At 58.9% G+C, this 22,054-nt stretch overlaps 1 protein-coding gene across 3 annotated transcripts in view; it reads left to right on the forward strand.

The window, feature by feature from the left end:
• Positions 1 to 22,054, forward strand: part of LAMC3 (laminin subunit gamma 3) — a 32,744-nt gene that overhangs the window by 1,780 nt on the left and 8,910 nt on the right. For 2 of the 3 annotated variants that reach the window (XM_074846339.1, XM_074846340.1), the window contains exons 2-13: positions 10,593 to 11,112; positions 14,844 to 15,148; positions 15,340 to 15,470; positions 16,518 to 16,684; positions 17,100 to 17,288; positions 17,465 to 17,582; positions 17,663 to 17,761; positions 18,130 to 18,266; positions 19,719 to 19,835; positions 20,140 to 20,338; positions 20,564 to 20,676; positions 20,947 to 21,165. In XM_074846339.1, the coding sequence (XP_074702440.1) occupies positions 10,695 to 11,112; positions 14,844 to 15,148; positions 15,340 to 15,470; positions 16,518 to 16,684; positions 17,100 to 17,288; positions 17,465 to 17,582; positions 17,663 to 17,761; positions 18,130 to 18,266; positions 19,719 to 19,835; positions 20,140 to 20,338; positions 20,564 to 20,676; positions 20,947 to 21,165 (2,212 nt within the window). In that variant the 5' untranslated portion in view covers positions 10,593 to 10,694. Of the gene's footprint in view, positions 1 to 10,592; positions 11,113 to 14,587; positions 14,755 to 14,843; positions 15,149 to 15,339; positions 15,471 to 16,517; positions 16,685 to 17,099; positions 17,289 to 17,464; positions 17,583 to 17,662; positions 17,762 to 18,129; positions 18,267 to 19,718; positions 19,836 to 20,139; positions 20,339 to 20,563; positions 20,677 to 20,946; positions 21,166 to 22,054 lie in introns of those variants that run through there. The other variant, XM_074846342.1, reaches the window with a different exon arrangement.

The following is a 22,054-nucleotide window of genomic DNA, read 5'->3' on the forward strand; positions in this document are numbered from 1 at the left end:
CAGGGTGAGCTCTGCCCATCAGCGCCGCTCAGGCGGGCCAGGGGCCAGTGGGGATGCTGGCCTGGCTCATCCCTGACTCATGCTGAGCCGTGTCACCTCGTGTTATCCATCATGGGGTCTGGCTGTAGTTGCAGCGCTGGGGACATGGAAAGGGGTGTCCTCGGCTGGCTGAGCACCATGGCTCCAGCCCTGCCACCCCCAGTGGCCCCACGGCCCTGGATCCAGCCCCATGGGCTGTGCCAGGAGGGATTGGGTGCTCAGGGTGCAGCCGTGCACCCCAAAGATTTAGGCACACACCGAGGCAGGGCACCATTGGGCACGGGGCCCCCCTGGGGGGCTGACAGCAGCCTGGCTGGGTGGGGAGGGGGCCTCTGCCAAGCAGCCCAGCCCAGATCTATAGGCAGATGGAGGGGATGATTCATGTCTGTGGCCCGAGGGCAAAAGCGGGAGAGAGGTTTGATGTGAGGATGCCGACAGGCCAGGCCGCTGCGGGTCCTGCCGGGAGCTGCAGTTCCTGGAGGCATTTCCCCTCCCCAAACCGGCTCTGCCCACACTGCTCAGGGGTCTCGGCATGGCCTGGGGGCAGAAAATGACTGAAGCAACATGGGATCAGATGCATGCACTAAAATGAGTCATTTTAAAAAAAAATTCAGACGCTATCTTCTCTTTTGTAGTCCAAGACAGTGAGCTGTGGTGGTGATGGGCAAGGGCTGGGCTCGGGTTGGCTCTGTGTCTCCTGCGGGGATGGGACCCTCTGGGGACCAGGACACCCTGAGATGGGGCTTTTTACCCCCCCTCATTGTGTTCAGCCAGCACTTGGTCTGCACCCCCAGGATATCATGGGGCCAGAGCTGGCGAGAGGACCGATGTCCCATGGGTCCAATCCAGCGAGGGGCTGTGCAGCGCAGAACCACTCCGCTATTTACCGTCCGAGACACAGGGATGGGGATGAGGGAAAGGCTGATGGGGGAGGACCCACGCGAGCTTTTCTTGGCAGGGTGCCACCAGAGGCAGAGAGCCGTCGCTGCGCACACACGGCGTCAAGACATCATCATCATATTAATAATGAAAGGGCAGCTCCTTCAAAGCTCTTCGCCCCTGCGCTGGCGAGAGCGCAGAATGCAGAGGAGATGCGTGAGCCTCATCCCAAGCAGCCGCGGGGAGAGCGCTGCGATGCCCGGCTGGCCGCTCCTCCGCCAGGCCACTGACCTGGCGTGACAAAAACGTGCCAGGTCCCCTCTGGTCACTCTCCCTGCCATGAGTTTGGCTGCCTGGGGGGGGGTCCGTGCAGGGGAGCAGGGCAGCCCGCAGTGTGCCCCAGCTCCTGTCCCCATCACTGCCCTGTGCAGGCCCCCCATTCCCCTGTCCGGTGGGGAAAGGCCATTTTGGCTGCCGGGGAAAGAGGCTTTCTTGCAAGGGCAGAGTGCTCTGTCCATCGTTTAGTGACACCACTCACTGTGCCAGGGCCTTTTCTTTGGAATCGATAGCTCAGACAATGAGACAAACTACCTGCAAATAGATCTTGGGCTTCAGCCAAAAGTGGGTGCCTGGCAGCAGCTCCCCGGGCATCTCTTCTGCTCATCCCTGTGCAAGAGTTTTGGGCTTCCAAAAAACCTTCTATAATGCCCAGTTTTTGTCCGGAGCATGCCCAAACCTGGTCACTTTTTGTGAGGGTCTCAGCAGGACCAGACCAGGGGCTGCGCATCTCTTCACCTCTCTTTTCTCTGCTAAACTCCCTCCTTCACATTTTGCCCCACTTGGGTGGCTGGACCCGGCAGGGTTTTGCTGCAGATGCCCTGATCAGGGGAGGAAGGAGTCAAACCCCCTGTGCTGGGTGGAGGTGGAGCACCCCATGCTCACCCTGCGCCCACCCATGCACACCCTGCTCCCACCCCATGCCCATGTGCTCTCCCTGGCATGACACGTGTTTTGGAGGGTCCCACCCCACAGCGGTGCCCCTGGTAGGGAGGGAACCTGCTGTGCCCCCCCCCTTCCTGCCCAGCCCTTTCTCAGGCTTTTTTTTCACTCCCTCCAAACTCAAACCCCCCAAATCCTCTACAACTGAGAAACCTCTTTTTGTTCCTCTTTTCCCTTTGCTTTCTGCCGCGGCAGAGTATCGATTGAAGCTGATGCGCTGTAATCCGCTGTTTCTGTGAAAAGTTGGCATCCCAGAGTCCCTGGAGGGGCCGGATCCTGCCTCCGCGTGGATCTTGCTTCTCTGCTGGGCTCAGGGCACAGCAGGAAGGCTGTGTCCCCCCCATCCCATCCCATCCCATCCCATCCCATCCCATCCCATCCCATCCCAACCCTGCAAAGCCAGGGGCTAAACGCTTGGTGGGGGGGATGGTGTGAGCAGGCGTTGGGTGGGAAAAGGCTCTCGTTTGGAGCAGAGCCAGGTCAGATCCTGCTGGGATGGATGTCCTGAGCGCCGCGCATCCAGGGAAGCCCTCCTGCCCCTCCGATGGGGCAAGGGACACTGGCACAGGGGGACATCAGCACAGGGGGACATTGAAGCTGATGAGAGGGTCTGGTTGCGGGGCTCGGCGGGGGGCTCTGCAGAGAGGAGCGATTCAGCTTCCTGGCAGCCAAGGAGGGCTGTGGAGAGCAGGGGATGATCCCCGCCTGAAAGGGGCTCATTAGGGGGTGCACGGCCACCTCTGTGGGGCAAGACCCCGGCTGGAGCCCTGCTCTGTGCCTGCAGCCCCCCCTGCACCCTCCCGCCCCGCTCTGCCCTGTGGCCGCTCCATCTATACTTAAAGACAGCAAATGGGCCAGAGCTCCGGAAAGCAACGGGGGAAAAAAAACCAGCCAAAAACACTCCAAAAAACACAGGCAAGATTTTAATTTAAAACCTTTTCCCACATGAAGAGCAGCAGCCCGGGCCATCTGGAGGAGCATATGCAGGTGAGCGGGAGGTGGTGGTGCCTCCCCCAGCTCCCTCGCAATCAGCAGCCCCCTGAAAGGGCTTTCGGCTGGTAAAAACGAACCCTGGCAGCCTGGGGGTTAGATCGGGCACCCCGCTCCCAGCTGGCAGCCTGGGGGAGCCCCGGTTTTCCCTCCTGAGCTACCAAGACCTCTCTGCTTAATTGTTATATTTGCAGGAAAAGTGATTATGAATCCGAACGCAAACTGCAATAGCGGCTGAGTTTATTGCAAGAGATTAATTCAGCGGTTTAATTGAAACTGCAGGAGCAGGACGAGAAAGCATCGGTCAGGGGCTGGGAGGAGGAGGGTCAGCCCTGCTCAGCTGTACCCACATCCACCCCTAACCCCCAGCAATCAATGAAACCCAAATTAGCAAATTTACTCCTCAGAGGACTCCTCCATTGGCTGAGCATCACATCCAGCATCCTAAAGCCCCAAGTCTCCTAGCAACTCCCCAGTGCTGCCTCTGCCCACCCATTAACCCCTTCCCGGAGCCCCCCACGCCACTTGCAGCACCCAATACTTCAAAGGCATCGCTGCCACGTCGGGCGTGAGCAGGGGGTTTATGCAGCAAATAAATCTGCAGTGATACCTGGAGGATGCTCGTGATGCTCGGCTGGGCGGGAGAGCTGAGCCAGGCTGGTTGGTCAAGCCTTGGAGTTTTTTATTCTGGGTGATACAGAGAAATCCTCAGGTTTATGTACTGATGTCAGAGGTTTAGTTTCTAAATGTCACGGTAGTTTGGAAGGTTTAAGCCTCCTGACTTGTGGAGATGATGGGAAAAGGTCAGGGAAACCCCAGATCATGCCCAGCCCGTGCAGCTCCTGGCCAGCATCGGCGTCAGGTGAGGCAGAGCACAAGCCAGCCTCTTCCTTTCATTTCAAAATGAAATCAATTATACCGTTGCTTTGGAAAGTGGATGAAGAGCGCTGAAGTCACTCTCCTAACCTCCCTGCGAAGGAAAATGTCCTTGAAAATGTAAAATCGCAGCAGGACACGGTGTGATGCCCGGGCCCGGGCTGGAGGGTGTGAAGCTGCTCTGTGATGGCTGTTATTTCAGTTTGGATGTCCAACACTTCTCTGGTTTTGCCTTTAGAGATCAGAAGGCTGGAAACAAGGGTTGGAAAAAATAGTGGGTTTGTTGGTTGAAAAATAACAGTTGACATGAAAAAAAAAAAAGTATTTAAAAAAAAAAAAAAAAGTCTTAATATTTATAGGCTGGGAAATATGTCCAAAGATCATGTGCCACTGAAAAGGATAAATCACTTCTCTTTCTTTAATGTGCTTTGTTGGGCTTTAACTGAAATGTAGTCATAAAATTACCAAATTGAAATTTTAAATGGGGGGGGGGGGGGGAGGGAATATCTGGAGGGTTTGTTGCTGCTTCTATTTTCTTATTGCCAAATAAAATACAATTAAAGCAACATTTTATATGCCAGCCAGCATAGCTAACATTGGTTTTCTGACGGCACTTTTTTCTGTCAGCCAATGAAAATAAATGATGCAGGATTACCAGCAAGCATCCAGCCTCCCTGGCTGGAGGGGGATTCGGAGCAGCAGGCAGTCGAGTACGAAACAGAGGGATTTTAGTCCCACTGTAAGTGGAAATCTCCGGAGACTTTACCCGCAGAACTCTCTGCCGCCGCCTGGAGCGATGCTCTGCCTTTGCTGCTCTCCCAGTTCCCACCAGTGCTTCCCAGTCCAACCCAGCCCATGGCACAGCCCCTGTCTGGGGGTGGCAAATTAACTCAGGACCCCCCCAGCACTTTTGGAGTGGCCCCAGCCAGATCGCCGTGGGTCTGGTCCCCCGTGGGACTCGCTCCCGTGCCGGGGGCTGCCGGCGGCTCAGCTGCTGCCGGCACCAAAATCCCCGTGGTAATTGGATGAGGGCACCGGTTTCCATGAGAATATGAAATCAGAGCCCCAGCCCCGATCCGGGGTGACACGCTTGGGAATAAAAAGACACGGTAGATCACATTGTGGGGGGGGGTGTGTGTGTGTGCTATTTCTCCTGCTTTAAAGTCAAAGGTATCACAACAACTTCTTATTTGTCACAGAGTCTATTGGACCATCTCTTATTGATGGGGGGGAGAGGAAAGGGGGGAGGTTGTTGCTGTGGAGGGGCAGCCCCTGGCAGAGGGGCTGAGCACTCGCCACTCGTCACAGCGATGGGCTCTCATAGGGCTTTGGAAAAGCAGGCTCGGAAAGCACGTTCTGAGCCTGCTTTTCCGAAGCACCCTGAGAGCCCATCGCTGTGATGAGCGGTGAGTGCTCAGCATCTCTCAGGAAAGAGCCTGGAGAGTGACTGCACCCACCGACTGTTGTGGCAACACCGATGCAGGTGTCCCGATGTTGCAAAGGTCCCGGGGGCTCTGCAGACAGGAGCTCGGTGCCACCTTCCTGAGCTCATTCCTGTCCCCTGCGGGACTGGGACAGAGAGTCACTTAGCAAATGAGGGGACTCCAGTGTCCTCCCAGTTACCGGTTTAGCCGGGTCTCCAGTTGTGGTGACCATCTGGTGGCATCTGCTGCTGCTCAGCTGCCAGCCACCCTTTCAGGGAAGGGGGTGCTCAGGGCATCTCATGGGTGGGGAACCCAGGGGACACATTCAGGGACCCAGCACAGGGGTGAGGCAGCTGTGCCAGACACATCCCATGGCTCCCGCTACGGTGGGGACAGACGGATGGACGGATAGATGGACACATAGATGGCAGATGGACTTCTCCCCACCCACAGCAGGGAGGCAGGGGAGGACGGACAGACAGACAGACAGAATCACCTTGTTTGCCAGCAAGGTGGCCTCAGGTGATGCTAACAAGCCCATTAAAGGGGTTTATCAAGGGAGGCTGCAGGCTGGCAGGAAGGCTGCCAGTTTTCTCTGAGATGCTGCTTTTGGGCTGGGAGAGCCTAAGCTCCTGCTTGTTAATTAGAAAGGCTTCGAGGAGGTTTGTACTGGTTGGCCTCACTTGTGAGCAACTGTAATATGACGAGCGATTAGGGACTCTGAAGCTTTTTAGTGGGTGTCATTAAACTACTGATGAGCTTGGGCAGGGAAAGGGCCTTTTTGTGCCTGAAACTGGCTGGTCCTGCACTGAGCCAGCTCTTCCTCATCTTGTGGTCCCTGACCTCCTGAGCCCCAAGGAGATGGGTGAAGCGTGTGTCCTGGGGACAAGGATGGCTCGGCTGTCACCCTGTGTCCTCGAGCTGTGTCAGATCTGGTGTCCTTCAGCTCATCTGTGACATAATGAGCTTGTGGTCATGCGTGAGTGAAGCTGGGATGTCCCTATTTTCACTGTCTGCCAGGTATTGAGAAAGTTTGGGGATGATTAGCTCTGAAAAGGTGGCTTCCAGACTATTTGTGCATCAGGGAGAGGATGGTGGTGCCTGTCCTGGCAATTGCTGTGGGAGCATCTTGCCCCCAGAGAGCTTGTTTCTCAGTTATGGGGTTACCCCAACTGTCCAGGTGCTGATGGTGAAGCCTTCTTGCTCAGGGGACATCCTCTTGAGGGGTGATGTCCCTGTCCCATCCTTGTCTTGCCTCCCTGAGGCCCCCAGGGGCTGGGGCAAGGCAGGGAGTAAAATCTGCTGGTTTTTCTCTGCCCTCCCTTGTCTTCTCCTGTCTGCCTTGGCAAAACTTCACGCAGCTCGGCAGCATCCTGCCCCATCATGGTCTGGTTGGCATCGCTAGCGCTGTATTTATGGCAGTGTTAATTAAATACTTTCTGCAATCAGTGCTGCACATGACCTCGCTCCCCAAGCCCAGGTTGGGCTGTAATGTGCCATCACCGAGCGAGAACATGACTGCCGCCATCCTGGGGAATTTCTAATAGAGATTTACTCATCCCAGGCCTCCCATTTCTCTGTTTCATGACATTTTGCAAAGTTCAGGTTTACAAAATAAGTCAGCGCACAGAAGAGATGCTCCAGACATTATTTACACTGCACGTACCGTTTCCCACTAGATGGGGTCTTCACCCTACGGTGAGTAGAACCGAGGGGGGGGCTGCCAGCTGCCCTCTCCTGGGCTCATCCCCTCTGCCCAAGGGGCTGCTGCTTTTGACAAGGACCACCCCACCACCCTGCCGCAGAGCCCTCGGTGCTGGAGATCTCTGCTCCTCGCACGCCTCTGTGTGCCGGGAGAGCGGCAGAGCGCCGTGGCTCTGCCGATTGAAATGCTCGTGGCGTCGTGTGGCTGAACCTGCCTCTAATCCCTGCTCCAGTCCCAGAACGAGAGAGAAGGAGTGAGTACAGCCACTGCCTTGGAGGGGCCGGGCAGGGCAGCAAGGTAGGGCTGCTGTGGTTTTGAGGAGTAATTTGGGATGCTCAGCTGCTCTGCTTTTAAAAATAAGCCTGGACTAAAAGCTGATGGGGAGCGCGGGTGCAGAGGCAGCAGGCTGCTAGCAGAATCCTGTTAGTGTGCGACAGCCTCCCAGGGTCTCAGATACAGGCAGAAAAGCCCCTTTTAGCAAATCACTGGTGGCAGGAGCTGCCTGCTCTGGGTGGGTGAGGCAGCGTGTGTGCCAAAACCCAGGGAGCGGGGAGGAAGGGTCCATCCCGGCAGCACACAGCCAGCCCCAGAGACTTGCCCCTCCTGGCATGGAGATGCACCGGCACAAAGTGGTACCTGGTGCCTTTCTGACCCACCCCCGTTGAACCCGTGCCTAGCTCCTGCAGGCTTTGGCGGTGGGACTTGGGGCAAACCACCAAGCTGGGTGACAAATCTCCTCCCTCAGGGTGGAGCTGGCCAAGGGGGACTTCATCGTACCCAGCGCTACAGCGAGGGCAGCGCACCCTTTGGGGAAGGTTCCTCTGGAACCAAGTGTGTGCCCACCTCACAACACCAGCCCAGGGTGCAGCCGGAGTCAGGGGTGCCCACCCAGCTCCCACCCCAGCCCTGTGGGTGCTGGTGGCACCTGGCACAGGGTCCGAGCATGCTGTGGAAGCCTGGTTGTGCTGCTGGCGTTGAGCTGGGCTGCGGGAGATGGGGGCTCTGGGCTCTGGCACACCTCGCTCCCACCCTGTGCCTGCCTTGTCAGGTCTGATCAGGAGGAGGATCAGTCGGCCCTGCACTCTCTCTCCAGATTTAATTAACGGGCCTTTCATCTCTACCCTAAAGGAATCTGCTATCTTCTGTCTTCTTAATTAACGTTCATTAAGCAAATCAGAAGAACGTTTTCTCCTCACTGCCTCCACGGCTCTTAACCCTTGCAGGTGCCAGGTCCATGCCAGGGTAGAAGGCGGCTCCTGGGCTGTGATGGCAGGTTGGGGTGTCATCACAGCCTTGGTCACCACATCTCGGACCAAAGTCCTGGGACACTGGGTGAAATCTCTCCAGGTACAGAGGACTTCAGCTGAAGTTGTGCCCTGCTATACAAGTGGGATCAAATCCCAGCTCTGATCACTCTTATGGACACCCTTGTTCAAGCTCGTCCCTGTCCCTGGAACACAAGGGGTTTCCTGTAACCAGCTTTAGCTCTTCATCCCATCCAGGGGTGAAGCTCGCCCATGGCAAGGTGAGGCATCTGTGAGTGAAGGTTTCGTGAGAAGCCACCATCCAAACCTGGTAGGTATTGCAGTGCAGGAAAGATGTGTCCAGCATCTTGTTGTTGAAGAAAAGGGGATTATGTGGGGCTACTCCTGTCCTTGTCTTGTGGAGTGACATTAGACGTGATGGTTTTTTCCCTTGCCCTTGGTTGACACTCATGGAGGACAGAGTTGGACCAAAGCCCTTGGCTGATCTTCCTCCTCCTGTGGGCCATATGAGGGTGGCTGCCAGTCACCAGGACAGGACTGGAGGGGGGTATGTGCAGAGATGGGGTTTCCCACCTCCCCAGTTTGCCCTCAGAGATGACCCAAGGAAACCTGATCAGAGGGAACTGCTGTGCATGGGAGAGGAGCTGAGCTTTTCCAGCCAAGTCACCAGCAGCAGCTGGTAACAGAGCAGTGCCAGACCATGAGCTAGGGCCAGATCCTGCCTGGAACACCCATCCCAGGCACAGCAAGGTCATCTCCTTGGGCAGGCCAGGGCTTGTGCTCAGCACCCAGCAGGAGCCTGGTGAGGGGCTTGGCCAGCCCAGGGTGCAGCTGAATCAGTCTGGGGACGTGCAGCTTCCACACCAGCTGTAGCAACCCCACTGCTGTGCGCATTGGTGTCACCGTCAATTCCTGTCAAGCTCTGGCCCCATGGACCGTCCCCCCATGCTGGGTGGGCTGTGCTGGAGGAGGAGGTGGGGTTGGGATATTCATCAGCTTTGCTCAAATCCACTGTGCATCCCACGAGCAGCCACCGAGCCTTGATGCAGGGTCTTATCACTCTCTAACGTGGGCCCCTCTGCAAGAGGGGATGGGCTGGGCAGGGAAATCATCTCCTGGGTGTGTGTAACATCCCAAGGAGGAGGTGGCAAACCCACGACATGAAAGAGCCTCTCCTGCCCAGAGCTTACAGCCTCGGTAGCAAGAGGGAAGCAAAACATCTGGAAAACCTCATCCCTGCAGGATGCAAATCCCCTTAAAACTAGTGGCAGAGATGTGCAGGGCAATTATTGAGCTGAAAACCCTTCTCTTTCTCCCCAGAGGTTGACAGTGGGTTTGCCACCAGCTGCCCGCTCCCAGGCAGCTGATGCACAGCTCCTCGGTGCTGGGAAATTCACCCTTCCCAGCGGAGCTGGCTCCGGCTGTCAGAGCCAGGGTCAATATATGGTAATGGGGCTTTGAAACGGCGCTGCTGCGGGAGCCGCTGCCGAAGCCTCTGATTCACAGCTTCCCTCCGGTGCTTTCTCCCCGCAGTGTGTACGGAGAAGGAGAATAAAATAAATAAGAGTAGAAGGGAAGGGGAGGAAGGGAGCTTAAATTATAAATGAGGGCTAAGTTTCCAGGGCTCCTGCGGGCAGCTCAGCTGAGCAGTGTGGGGGGCAGAGGCAGCATTCCCCTGTGCACCCCACTTTTGCAAACCTACCCCCTGTGGAGCGGGGGTCAGGGTCTGCCCAGGGGCACGGCCCCATGCCAGCCTGCCTCTCTCCCTGTTTGCTGTCACCCTCCTGTCCCCGTGGGTCAAATCTGGAGGGTGTCACAGTCCCGAGAGGGATCCCCTCTGGCACAGACTATAATTAGCATTACCTGAGAAGCTGCTAATGAGGTCTGGTGATGATCTGGTTTTGCCATCCCATGGAGGTGCCTCCACTGGGATGTGCCCTGGTCCAGGGGACTGGGCTGCCCCACGGCAGCAGGCAGGGATGGGACCCCACTCGTGGGGGTTAGTGTGGAGGCATTGGGGGTGTCACAGACCCACGAGCCAGCCAGGTTGGTGTGAGTGGGGGAGCAGCGGTCCTCAGAAATCAGTGTGGGAGGAGAAGAGGGTGCTGGACCCACACCCCGTCTTGATTTTGGGGCTGTGAGGAAAGTGGCAACCCCCACCAATTTAAGGAAAAACCCATATGTGGGGCATGTACCAGCATGAGCTCATCCCCAGGGGCTGAGAAATGAAGTAGCTCAGCTCCATCTGTGCAGCTGAAGGTGCAAATCCCCCCATCCCTGAAGCAACAGGGCTGGGGTTCATCCCACGGGAGAGGTCCTGTCCTGCCTGACCCTGCAGCCTGGGGACCAGGGTGGCCTGGGGGAAGCCCAAACCCTGCAGCTCCCGCTCAAACACGAAGCTTTTGACATTTCCAGCAGCTTCCACAAGATGGACCTCAGAGCGAGAGGAGGTGCCGGGGAGGGGGACACGTCCCATCCCATCCTGTCCCGTCCCATCCCGTCCCGCCTGCTCTCTCCATGCCATCCGGAGGAGGCTCAGAGTCTGGCCAGGCGAGCCCCAGCATGGCACGGCCTCCCGGGCTCTGCCTGCTGGCCCTGCTGGGGCTGGGGTTGGGGGTGGGGGGCTCGCCCGCCTGCTGGGACCCCCGGGGCCAACCCCGCCGCTGCATGCCCGTCTTTGAGAACGCTGCCTTTGGCCGGGCTGCCCAGGCCACCAACACGTGCGGTTCACCCCCCGAGGACTACTGCCTGCAGATGGGCGCTCGCCACGCCAGTGCCCTGTGCCACCGCTGCGATGCCACCGACCCCCAGCACCACCACAACGCCTCCTTCCTCACCGACTTCCACAGCCAGGAGGACAGCACTTGGTGGCAAAGCCAGTCCATGGCCTTCGGCATCCAGCACCCCAACTCCGTCAACATCACCCTCCACCTGGGTAAGTGCCGGCAGGACCCTGTGCTGCCAGCGAGGGGAACCAATGGTGCATTCGAGATCTGGGTGCAGAGATGGGGGGTGTGGATGCTCGTGCATCCCATAGCTCTTGGTGCCCGTTTTGGGTTAAAGGCAGGACCCTCCCCACGGGTCCTTTTAGGTCCTTTAGGACCTTTTAGGGGGTGCAAAGGAGGGAGAAGCCCTCTGCGAAGAGCTGCGGGTAGATCACTGGAAGGACCTGGGGAGGGTCTGCCCCGTCCAGCAGCCGAGCCCCGGTCCTTTGCGGGGTGAGGATACCAGTGCCTGCCTGTGCTGCTTCCCGGCCAGCTGTGCCCGGGTGTCTGCTCTCCCGTTCACCCGAGGCTGCTTTGTACCGATTATGCAAGTTTACAGAGCAGGAGGCAGGCGGGTCCCTACCCCCTGCCACCCACTGAGAGAGCCTTGCCCACGGAGGGGGGAGCACTGTGGGTGCCAAGCCCGTGCTGTTCCCCCCCTGTGCATTGCTGAGGATGCCCGGCGTGTCTCAGGGTGGGGGGCAGAGCTCTGCACACACTGTGCAGCCCCAGCTGGGATCCAACCCTCTATGTTTTAAATACATAAATACATAAAAATGTGCAAACCACCCGCTTAGAGGGTACTTAAACCCATGGGGCATGCCTGGCATTTTAAAAAGGTTTTTTAACATTTTTCCTACCATCTAAACTATCCAGTCTATTGGGCAGCACTGTAAAATCTTCATTCTCTGCAGTCTCCTGCCATCTGCATGCCGAAGGGGGGTAGCGGAGGGGCTGCGGTCGGAGCCTGTAAGGGGACAGCTGAGCACTGGTGCTGCACGGAGCCGTGCTGGTGGGACCCGGCAGCTGGGGTCGGGGTGACGGTGGAGGGTCTGTGCCTGCGGGAGCTGCCCAGCTGTGCGGAGGTCGCCGCTTTCCCAGCCCCCTGCGAGCGGGCAGACATCTGGTTTTCGTCCCCGGGCCAAGGCTGGACTCCCCACCGGGCATGAGAAGCAATGCCGGAGGAGCCTGCCATCCCCACTCCCTGCTCCCGCTCCCGCCAGCCCCGCGGGAGGCCATCTGCCAGCCTCTTGCCCATCTAAGGCACGCTGTCAGATTGCCCCAAAATCATTCGTGTTTGACCCGAGGTATAGACAACACGAATGCAACCTGTGTGGAGGAGCAAGCCGCTGCTGGGCAAGTTTGTGGCCACCAGTCCCAGCTCATGGATATGTGCAGGCTCTGGCACAGCTCGGCGTGCAGCAGCCCCTTGCCCCAGCACAAGCTCCCCAAGCCTCGGGGCTGCTTTCCCAGTCTCTTGTCTGTCCTCTGGCCTTTCCCCGGCTCCTCTGCAGACCCCACACTCGGATTTCCAGTGGAGCCTTGTCCATTCCCTGTGACCACCCTGCTGCGTCTGTCTCCCGTACGCACATCCAAGGCCATAACGCTGCACCGAGCTCATCTTCAGCCCCGGTCCCTGCGTCCCTGAGCCAGAGCATCCCTCGGCAAATGTTCCCCTCTTCCTGCATGGCTCATATATCTTGCCATGCTAAAAAGTGCCGTTGTGGTACCCGGCGCATTGCTGTCTGACCTTTTCCGTGGCCGCTGGGCCGCGTTCTCATCCCGGCTGCACACCTTTTTATTGCTACCTTAATGCTTTCACTTGGGTTATAGTGGAAAAGCCCAACTGGCCCCTGCAGCCCTCCGGGACACGATGAGTCCTCGCTTGTGAGCTCTGCTGAGTAATTGGGTTTTTTAACCCACATAGCGTGTCCCTGCCAGCCTGCTCCTCTTGCTCAGTCCTGAGTCAGACATCTTGTAGGTTCTCCAGCGTGGTTACCTGGGGAGCTTATTAAATAAGATATCAAATGAGTTGGACAAGACCTGTGTTTACCTGCATGCTGTTGATTGGCGTTAATTAGATTACCCTCCTTTAAATCTCTCTTCTCTGTGAGGTTTCAGCCATGCCATTACCATGCATCGGACTCGGAGTGGATCGATAATCCCGAGCACCCGTGGCCGTCGCATTTACCCTGTCAGACGTCAGGGAGGAACCCAAAATATCCACTTGCAAAAGCAACAGGCACTGGGGCTCCTTGGGCAGCTCTCTGAATGCCAGCGGCTCATTTCAGAGTGTCTAGATCAGGCGGTATCTGCATCTGTGAATCTGACTCTGATTTTCCTGTGGGCTGCGAGCCTGTGGCAGGTTCCCATGGCTGAGGTTCAGGGCTGCCAGAGGTGGCTGGGGACACGTAGGTGATGTGACCATTCCTGCATGTTCCTCTCTCTTCTCCGAAACCCTCCACCTGGAGCCCCTGGTGCAGCCCGAGCTGCAGTCTGGGCTCTGTGGGAGGCGGGTGAATGCTTTGCTTGGAGGATAGCACAGCTGGGAGAGCACCCAGGGGTCCTGGGGCTGTCACCCTCACCTGTCCGTGCACCCTCCCAGCATCTCTGTCCCACAGCATGCCCAGCTTTGGGACACGTCACGCCTTCCCAAGCAGGAAAGGGGAGACAACAAGCCCGGATATTTTTTTCTAAGCAGAATTTGGCCAGTTAAAACGCCTGTCTGGGAAAAACACGCGCTCCCTTGGGATGATTCCCCAGGGCAGCGACTCTCCTCCATCCCAGCCGGAGGCACCATGATGGGGCTGCCCCAGTCCAGGCACCCCCTCCCCTTGCGCGGGGCCACTTGGGCCAGGGGCTGTTTATTGACACAGCGCCGAGTTCTCTTCCTCTCCCAGAGGAAACTGCTCCAGGAGGCTACAGCCTCGACCTTGCTGTTTTGGTAGACACCTCCCTCTGGGACCTTGCTGTCTGGGAACCAGCATCCGCCAGGCGTTCCCCCCGCAGCGGGGTGCAGGGCAGGGGCACCCTTGCTGTCGCCAGCCCAGAGGGGTCCTGGAAGGAGGTGAATTGGGCGAGAGGCACAGGGGAGTGTGGCAGCTGTGGGACAGCCCGGTTGAAGCCCCTTCTCAGCCCTTGTCACCTCTAGGTGGGCTGCGAGTGGGTCTGGCCCCCACCCCGGGTGCTTGGCCTGGTGCTCTCCACATCCCTGATGGGAGGCAGCTGCTTTTCCCAGCGCCGGTAGCCAGGCTGCCTCAGCTCCCCCGCAGCAAAGTCGCAGCACATATGCGACAGTATTCATATGGGCCCAATTAAAGTCTTGTTTTCCTAGTCCCAGAATAACCCCTCTAACATTCCCAACTCATTATCTTTTCAAATAAAGCCAAAACCTTGCAGCTAATTGTTTTGTGCTGTCAGGAGCGGTGCTGTTATGGAGCAATCCAGTCTTTGAGCTGGCCCTTCATCTCTGGCAATTAAGCGGTTCTGATGTTCACTTTGGTGTTTTCTTTTCCCCCTTTTACTAATTCTTTCAAGCACTTTCAGAGCTGCGCCGGCCGCTCTGGGGATTGGTGGCCTCTCTTTGTCTTCATCCCGGCAAAGACAGCAGCAATGCTGGGTCCCAGCACGCAGCTCCCTGGGAAGGGACCAACCTTGATCTTTTCCACTTCTCCATCCCTGTGGCACCACTGCCCCGGGGATGCGGCTCAGTGCCGTGGGCCTGGGCCTTCCCTGCCTCCAGCTGCTGGTTAGAGCCTGGCTTTGCAGTGGCTCTTTGCCCGTGCAACCCGCCTGGTGCATCCGCGCAGTGGGTGGGTGGTTGCACTGGGGCAACAGCCAGTTTGGAACTGGATGGGGCTTGGGTTGCTGGAGGGTGATGGCATGGGGGGTCTGTCCCCAGGCAAAGCCTATGAGATCACCTACGTGCGGCTGAAGTTTCACACCAGCCGCCCCGAGAGCTTCGCCATCTACAAGCGCAGCCGCGCCGAGGGGCCCTGGGTGCCGTTCCAGTACTACAGCGCGTCCTGCGAGAAGACCTACGGGAAGCGGCAGCGGCACTACCTGCGGCCAGGGGAGGATGAACAGGTGGCCTTCTGCACCGACGAATTCAGCGACATCTCCCCGCTGAGCGGGGGCAACGTGGCCTTCTCCACCCTCGAGGGACGGCCCAGTGCTTACAATTTCGATGGGAGCCCCGCGCTGCAGGTGCTGCTGGGGTGGGAGTGGGGTGGGTGTGTGGTTTCCCAGGACTGGGTGCACTAATGCAGCCACCCGGGGTAAAAGCACCTGTGGTGCCCTGCATCCCTGTAAGAAAAGGTGCAGGATGTGTCCCGGTTGGGGTGGGGAGCTGTTGGCCCAGACCCCTGGCCAAGGCGCCTTCCCTGTGTCCCCGGCAGGAGTGGGTGACCGTCACCGACCTGCTCATCTCCTTGAACCGGCTCAACACGTTCGGGGATGACATCTTCAAGGACCCCAAGGTGCTGCAGTCGTACTACTACGCCATCTCCGACTTCTCCGTCGGTGGCAGGTGAGGAGCAGCCAGAAAGGGGTGAGGTCAGGAGTGGGGGGACCTTCCCGGGCCCGTGGGGCTGGGATTTGGGGAAGTTGCTCCCCACCTCAGTCTTGTTTGAATTTTGTTTTGGGGTCAAACTGCTCAGATGTGGCTTTCTCCATCTGTAAACCTGAGCTGGTGGTGCAGAGACAGGTGATGAAACCTGAAGCCCTTCCAGTGGTGGAGAACAGAGGTCTTTTCCCCACAAGCTCTCTCTATTGGATGGAGTCCCCATGCCTGGAGGTGTTTAAGAGTCGGGTTGACATAGCACTTAGGGATATGGTGTAGCTGGGAACTGTCAGTGTTAGGTTAATGGTTGGACTAGATGATCTTCAAGGTCTTTTCCAACCTTGATGATTCTGTGATTCTTATTTGCCACCAGCTGTATTTGCTTTGCCTCCTCCCAGCCCCGTGGCTTTTATTGGCACTGGGGCTTGTGTTGCTCTTCCTGTGGCCCCGCTTGGTCCCTGGGCACAGCAAAAGAGGTGTCCTGGGGTGCCAGTGGAGAGGTGCCCTGAGGGTACAGAGGCTGGTGGAGGAGCTTGGAGTCATCATGGCCACAGCCTGAGGAGCCAGAGGAGCTGCTGGTGGGCTGGGAGAGCTGATGTGGGACGGAGAGGTCGGTGGCACCCACTGGGTGCTGCCTATGGGCTGTGCTGCACATGCCCTTCCCTCACTGGGAGGAGTGGGAAATCTCCATCCTGGTGAGAGCTGCCTCCCCCAGACAGCGGGGTCAGGGCTGCTCCCAGCCAGCCGGCAGCCCCCATCGCTGTCATCTCACCCCCCAGTCCCAGCAGCTGGAGCTGGTTAGTATCTCACACAGGCCACCCTCAGTGTGTGACATCCCAGCTGTGCCTCGGGGACACGGCAGGCAGCCTCCACACCGGCACAGCCCGAGCTGCTTTCTGCCCCATTCCTCGCCCCACGGCCACACGCCGCACAGCCTGGGCACCGTCCCGCTGCCGGCTGCTGCCCACCCCGGTACTCAGAACGGGTCATCCCCACGCCGGGGTCTCGCTGCAGGTGCAAATGCAACGGCCACGCCAGCGAGTGCGCGCCGGACGAGGCCGGGCAGCTGGTCTGCGTGTGCCAGCACAACACGGCCGGCACCGACTGCGAGCGCTGCCAGCCCTTCTACCAGGACCGGCCCTGGGCTCGCGGCACCGCTGAGGCCGCCAACGAGTGTCTCCGTGAGTATCTCCCGGGCTGGCTCCATGGCCACGGTGTGTGGCCAACCCCAGCAGGCTGCGGTGGTGCCGCATTGGCTCGTCCGGCAGCTCCTGCCCATCCTGCACTGGCAGGAAGCACCTGTTTCATTCTGTAAGGCTGCTCTGGGCAGGGAGGGAGGATTTGAGCCCCAGGACACCCCTTCACAGCATCACCCTGAGGATTCCCCAACATTTCCTTACCCCATGAGTGCAGGCGGCTGCTCCATGCTTGGTGCTGCACCCACCTCCTCTCCCAATGGCAGAGGCGCTGCCAAAAGCTCTTGCTGCTGAGCCAAGCAGCTCCTCCGGCTCATCCAACCCCAAAGGGGGTTGCTTTAACCCCTGGGTGAGCCCTGTTCCCCCCAGGTGCCGACCACCCCTCCTGCCTTCCCCCCAGCCTGCAACTGCAGCGGCCGCTCAGACGAGTGTTTCTACGACCGGGAGCTGTACCGCCGTAGTGGGCACGGGGGCCGCTGCCGCAACTGCCGTGACAACACGGCCGGACCCCACTGCGAGCGCTGCCGGCAGAACCACTACCGCTGGGAGCAGCGGGCAGCCTGCCAGCCCTGCCACTGCCACCCTGCAGGTGCGTGAGGTCAGGCCGAGCTGGGGTCTGGCTGCAAAACCCCTGCCTGAGCCAGGGCTTGGCTTGGGGGGATGGTTTTGGGGGGTTGTCCCTTGCCTGGGGTTTCTCCATCTCCCCCCGTGCCATGTCTCACCCCGGCTGGGGTTGAGCCTCAGGGCTGGCCGGGGTCCCCGCAGGCTCCCTGCAGCCCCAGTGCGATGACTCGGGGACCTGCCTCTGCAAAGCCAACGTGACGGGCTGGAAGTGCGAGCGCTGCAAGGATGGCTACCACAGCCTCAGCGAAGGCGGCTGCAGGTGAGGAGGAGCCTGGCCCTGGGTAGGAGCAGTGGGATGGGATTGGGGCTCATCTCGTGCCTTGGTCTCGCCCCATCCAGACCCTGTGCCTGCGACCCCGCGGGCAGCGTGGGCACCTGCGACCCCAACACGGGGCATTGCACCTGTAAGGAGAGGGTGGAGGGGCACTTGTGCAACAGGTAAGCACCACAGCCCCAGGATGGGGATGGGACCACTGTCCTCCTTCCAGCTATGTCCTGATCCCACTGGGATCAGTGCTAAGGCTCAGTGGTCGGTGCAGGGCGGGCATCTTCACCCCTGTGGGACATTGCTGCTTCCCCAGCCCCTACACACAATCCCTCACAGGGGCTTTGCGATGGGAATCCTGCAGGGTCACCCCCTGCAGAGGCCCTGGCTGGCTGGCACGGCCATGGGGCTGCACCCCTCTGGGCCCCTGGGACTGGGTGCACTCAGAGGTGCCACCAGTGTCCCTCCCGGGATGGTGCTGTGGTCCCCTGCGGCTCTGCCTGCCCTGTGCTACCTGCTTCTGTTTCCTCCCTGTGCCCAGGTGCCAGCCGGGCTGGTTTAACCTGCAGCCCCACAACCCCGCCGGCTGCACCAGCTGCTTCTGCTACGGCCACTCCACCGCCTGCACGGCAGCAGACGGCTACGAGGTGACCCATGTCCGCTCCGACTTCAGCCAAGGTACCAACTGAAACGGGGCACGGCTGCACCAACTCCATCCAAAACACCCGGGCAGTTTGGGAAGGCTGGGGCTGAGCATCCCCCCTTTGGGGCTAACTGGTAGTGAAGGTTGGAGGGGGTTTTCTCTGGCTTGCCCCTAATCTGTTAAACCTCTGCTTCTGCCCCCAGCTCCGTGGGGACGGGTTCTCCCTGGCTCCCCATGGCATCCCAACCTGTTCCTGGGGCTGTGCCTGGCTCAGGGAGGGCTGCAGGGCTGGGCACGGCCATCCCACCACACCAGGGACTTGCAGGAGTGCTAAAAATCAGCTCACAAAGATAAAAACTAAAAGGATGGAGCCCGGTGGGAACCTCCTCTCCCCATCCTCAGGGGCTGGGAGCGCAGGATAGGGTGCTCTTGCCCAGCTGTGGCCAGGGCTGTGTGTGGCAGGGCTGGATGTGTGCGGGATGCTCAGGAAAACCCTGCCATCCCACCCGACATGTGCAGCCCTGGCTGCGGGCACACCGCAGCTCCCACCACAGCCCCCGCTCGCTGGGACCCCCGCCTGCACCCCAGCAGGGTACAGGCACCCATCACAGGCAGTCCTGCTCTCTGCCTCGCCTGCACCCCAACGAGTGTGCACGCCAGCGAGCAGATGGATATGAACATGTCCAGGCGCGGGGTTTATCCTGACTGCCTTTAAACCACGCTGCCAATTGCTGTACTTCTGTAATGTCTTCTATGGCCTTGAAACAGAGCCAGCCTTTAAACCGAGGCTTTTTTCCACCCTTCATGCAGCCAGTTTGGGGCTGCTCCTTTAGGGACAGGCTTGGCAGAGCCCTGGGCTGGGTTGCAAAAGGCTCAGCAGCACGGAGCAGGATGCAGCCACCCACCCTCCCAAAGGCCCCCTCCCCAAAGCGCTCCCCGATCTGCAGTTGAGCTGGATCAGCTGGAAGTTTCCTGTGTTGGGTGAAAGGGTCCAAATTTGGGATGATTTAGTACTCAAGCACAGCCCATTTGAGAGCTAGGGAGGGATTTCCAAGTGTTCATCCTGTGGGCACCCAGGCCTGGAAGAAATAACTAACCCTGGGGTGTGGGGGGGGAGTTTAACTGATTTCCAAAGGAAATAACTGAATGCAGTTACACCCCGTCTCACCCTGGGCTTCCTGCGCTCTCCAGCCCACAGTAATGTTGGAACCACAGCACAGGCAGGGGGGCAAAAGTTTAAAGATAATAATTTCCTCCAAATCTAAGAAAATAAACAGATGGGGGGGGATGGCTAGGGCCACTCTCCGGCACATTAGAGCACAGAGCCGGAGCAGAGCAGGGTCTTACAAAGCACTGGCCTCTTCCAAGACCCTGGAGAGTCTCTGGAGGAAGGACAGAGCCCCTGAAAGCTGCACCCCGCTGGTGCTGGGCTGGTGAGGACTCGCTGCTCCCCTCACCCCTGCACCGCTGCTCTGTGCTGTCACCAGGGCTGGAGGGCTGGGCTGCTGCAGCTCCAGGCACCGGGGACCTGCCTCTGCGTTGGGCTGATGGGGAGATTGTCACCGAGTGGGATGGAGAGGAGCCGGTGGATATTCTTGCACCAGGTATCACGTATGCCGGGTCCCTGGGGCCCTGCTCTGCTGTGGGGACCCCACGGTGCTCTCGTGGGACATCCCACTGCTACACTGGTGCTGGGCTCCATCCCAGAGCGGAGTGTGTTTCAATAACACAAGGTGTGGGGGGATTGGAGGGGTGGACCAGGACCCTGGGAGGGCAGGTTGGAGCTGGCCCTGCTCTCGGGGGGTGGCCATGGCTCCTGGGGATGCTGTTGGGAACAGGATTGCACTGACAGCCCTGGCAGAGATGGTACCTCCATGTTCTACAGACTTTGCTCCTCTCTTCCCTCAGAGAAGTTTCTGCAGAACCAGCGCCTCAGTTATGGGCAGCTCCTGTCCCTGCTGCTGGGAGTGGAGGGGAACAGGACAGGGACGGAGGCTGAGGTGCCGCTGCTCCGGGTCCAACTGGTGTTGGAGGGCGAGGGGATGGAGATCACCATGTCCAGCAGCACGAGCCAGCCCCAGCATGGAAAGCAGGCTGTTACCTTCAGGTACCCATCACGGTGCTTTGGGGACCCTCAGCTGGGCTTAGGACACAGCGTGTCTGATCTTGCCTGGGCTGCCCTGTGCTGTGGGGCTCAGCCCCACTCCCTGCCCCCCTCGGGGATTTAACTGTGCCCCCATCACTGCACTCACGTGCCGTTGGGGAGCCGAGCTGTCCTGCGGTGTGTGGCTGTCAGACTGGCCCTGCCCTTCCTCACATCCTCCTTCAACAGGCTGCACGAGGCAGAGGAGGGTGTGGAGCCTTCACTGTCGGCCTTCAGCTTCCAGCGCGTGCTCTCCAACCTGACCGCCTTCCGCCTCCGTGTGAGCCACATCCCTGTGCAAGGTGGGTGGCTCCGTGCAATATCCCCATGGGGACCAAGCTGGAATGGGGCTGGGGACATCGAAGCAGAATCAGGCTCTCAGGGATGAGAGGCGTTGCAAGGGGTGTGTTGGGGCAGGCGTTGGCTTCTCTCTGTGAACACCCCGTGGCTCTCCAGGAGGTGTTTTGGGGTGTCCTACGCCTGTTTGGAGCATTTCCAAGCAGGATGGAGAGAGCAGGGCTGGGGGACATGCCCCCCCCCCCCCATTCTCACGCTGCTCTCTCCTCTCGCAGGCAGGCTGTCCCTGAGTGAGGTCCAGCTCACGTCCGCTCGCCCTGGGCCGGGGACGCAGGCGGGCTGGGTGGAGGAGTGCACGTGTCCCCCGGGCTACGCCGGGCAGTTCTGCCAGGCCTGTGCACCCGGCTTCAAGAGGGAGATCCCCTTCGGTGGCCCCTTCGTCCGCTGCGTGCCCTGCACCTGCAACCAGCACGGGGACTGTCACCCCCTCACAGGTGTGTACCCCCCGGCCCCTCCACTCGCTCCATGCGTGGGTGACAAATCCACGTCTCCTTGTTTCTGGCAGATGCTGGAAACCATCTGTGAGGTTGCGGTACCCAAAACTTGCAAGTTGAATTGCTTGGCTGGTTGTAGGGACTGGGTTCATAACTGCAAAGACAGAGATAATTAATGAAGTGCAATAATAGTGGTAATTTATACTAAGAGAGGCATCTTTCATGGTACTTTATGACCTTAAAGGAGGAGAAAGGAAGAGTGCTGGTCCTCAGGGGAGTGAGGAGGCAGGGGTACGGGCAGGAGAGAGGCAGAGGGTTTTGCCAGGACAGGTCTTGCAGGCAGCATCACTGGCTGAGGAGCAGAGCAGGACTGGACACAGCTCTAGTGTCGACAAACTGGGAGCAAATCTGAGCAGAGAAACAAGTAAAAGAGCAGGAAAATACAGCAGTGCCAGCTTGCGGGAAGGCACTAGAGGAGCCAACTCTCATGCTGCCAGCCTAAGCCCTGCTCTGCCTCCAGATCCAGCTCAGAGGTGCATGACGGCAGCAGGGACTGTGGCTTGAAGGGAGGAAAAAAGCAAAAGCAAAGTCTTCAGGGCAGCGTGGCTGTGTCTGGCGTGGTTTGCGGGGTGTTGGCTCTTCCCTCTCCTGCCAGGCAAAGTGTCTGCATGACTTCAGTCAGGGAAGGGGGGCAGGATTGCAAACTGCTGCCCTTGAGCTTGAGGTGGCTGCGTGAATCCAGCACCAGGCTCGCTGCTGTCAGCCCTGGGGAAAGACAGATCAGAGCCTTGAGAGGCTTGTGAGATGCTGCCCTGATCCCCGTCCACCCCTGCAGAAAGCAGCAGCTCTGATCCGTGCTGAGAAGAGCTTGGAAATAAGATGATGCATT

This window comes from Strix aluco, chromosome 20 (assembly GCF_031877795.1).
Source record: "Strix aluco isolate bStrAlu1 chromosome 20, bStrAlu1.hap1, whole genome shotgun sequence".
NCBI classification, from domain to species: Eukaryota; Metazoa; Chordata; class Aves; order Strigiformes; family Strigidae; genus Strix; species Strix aluco.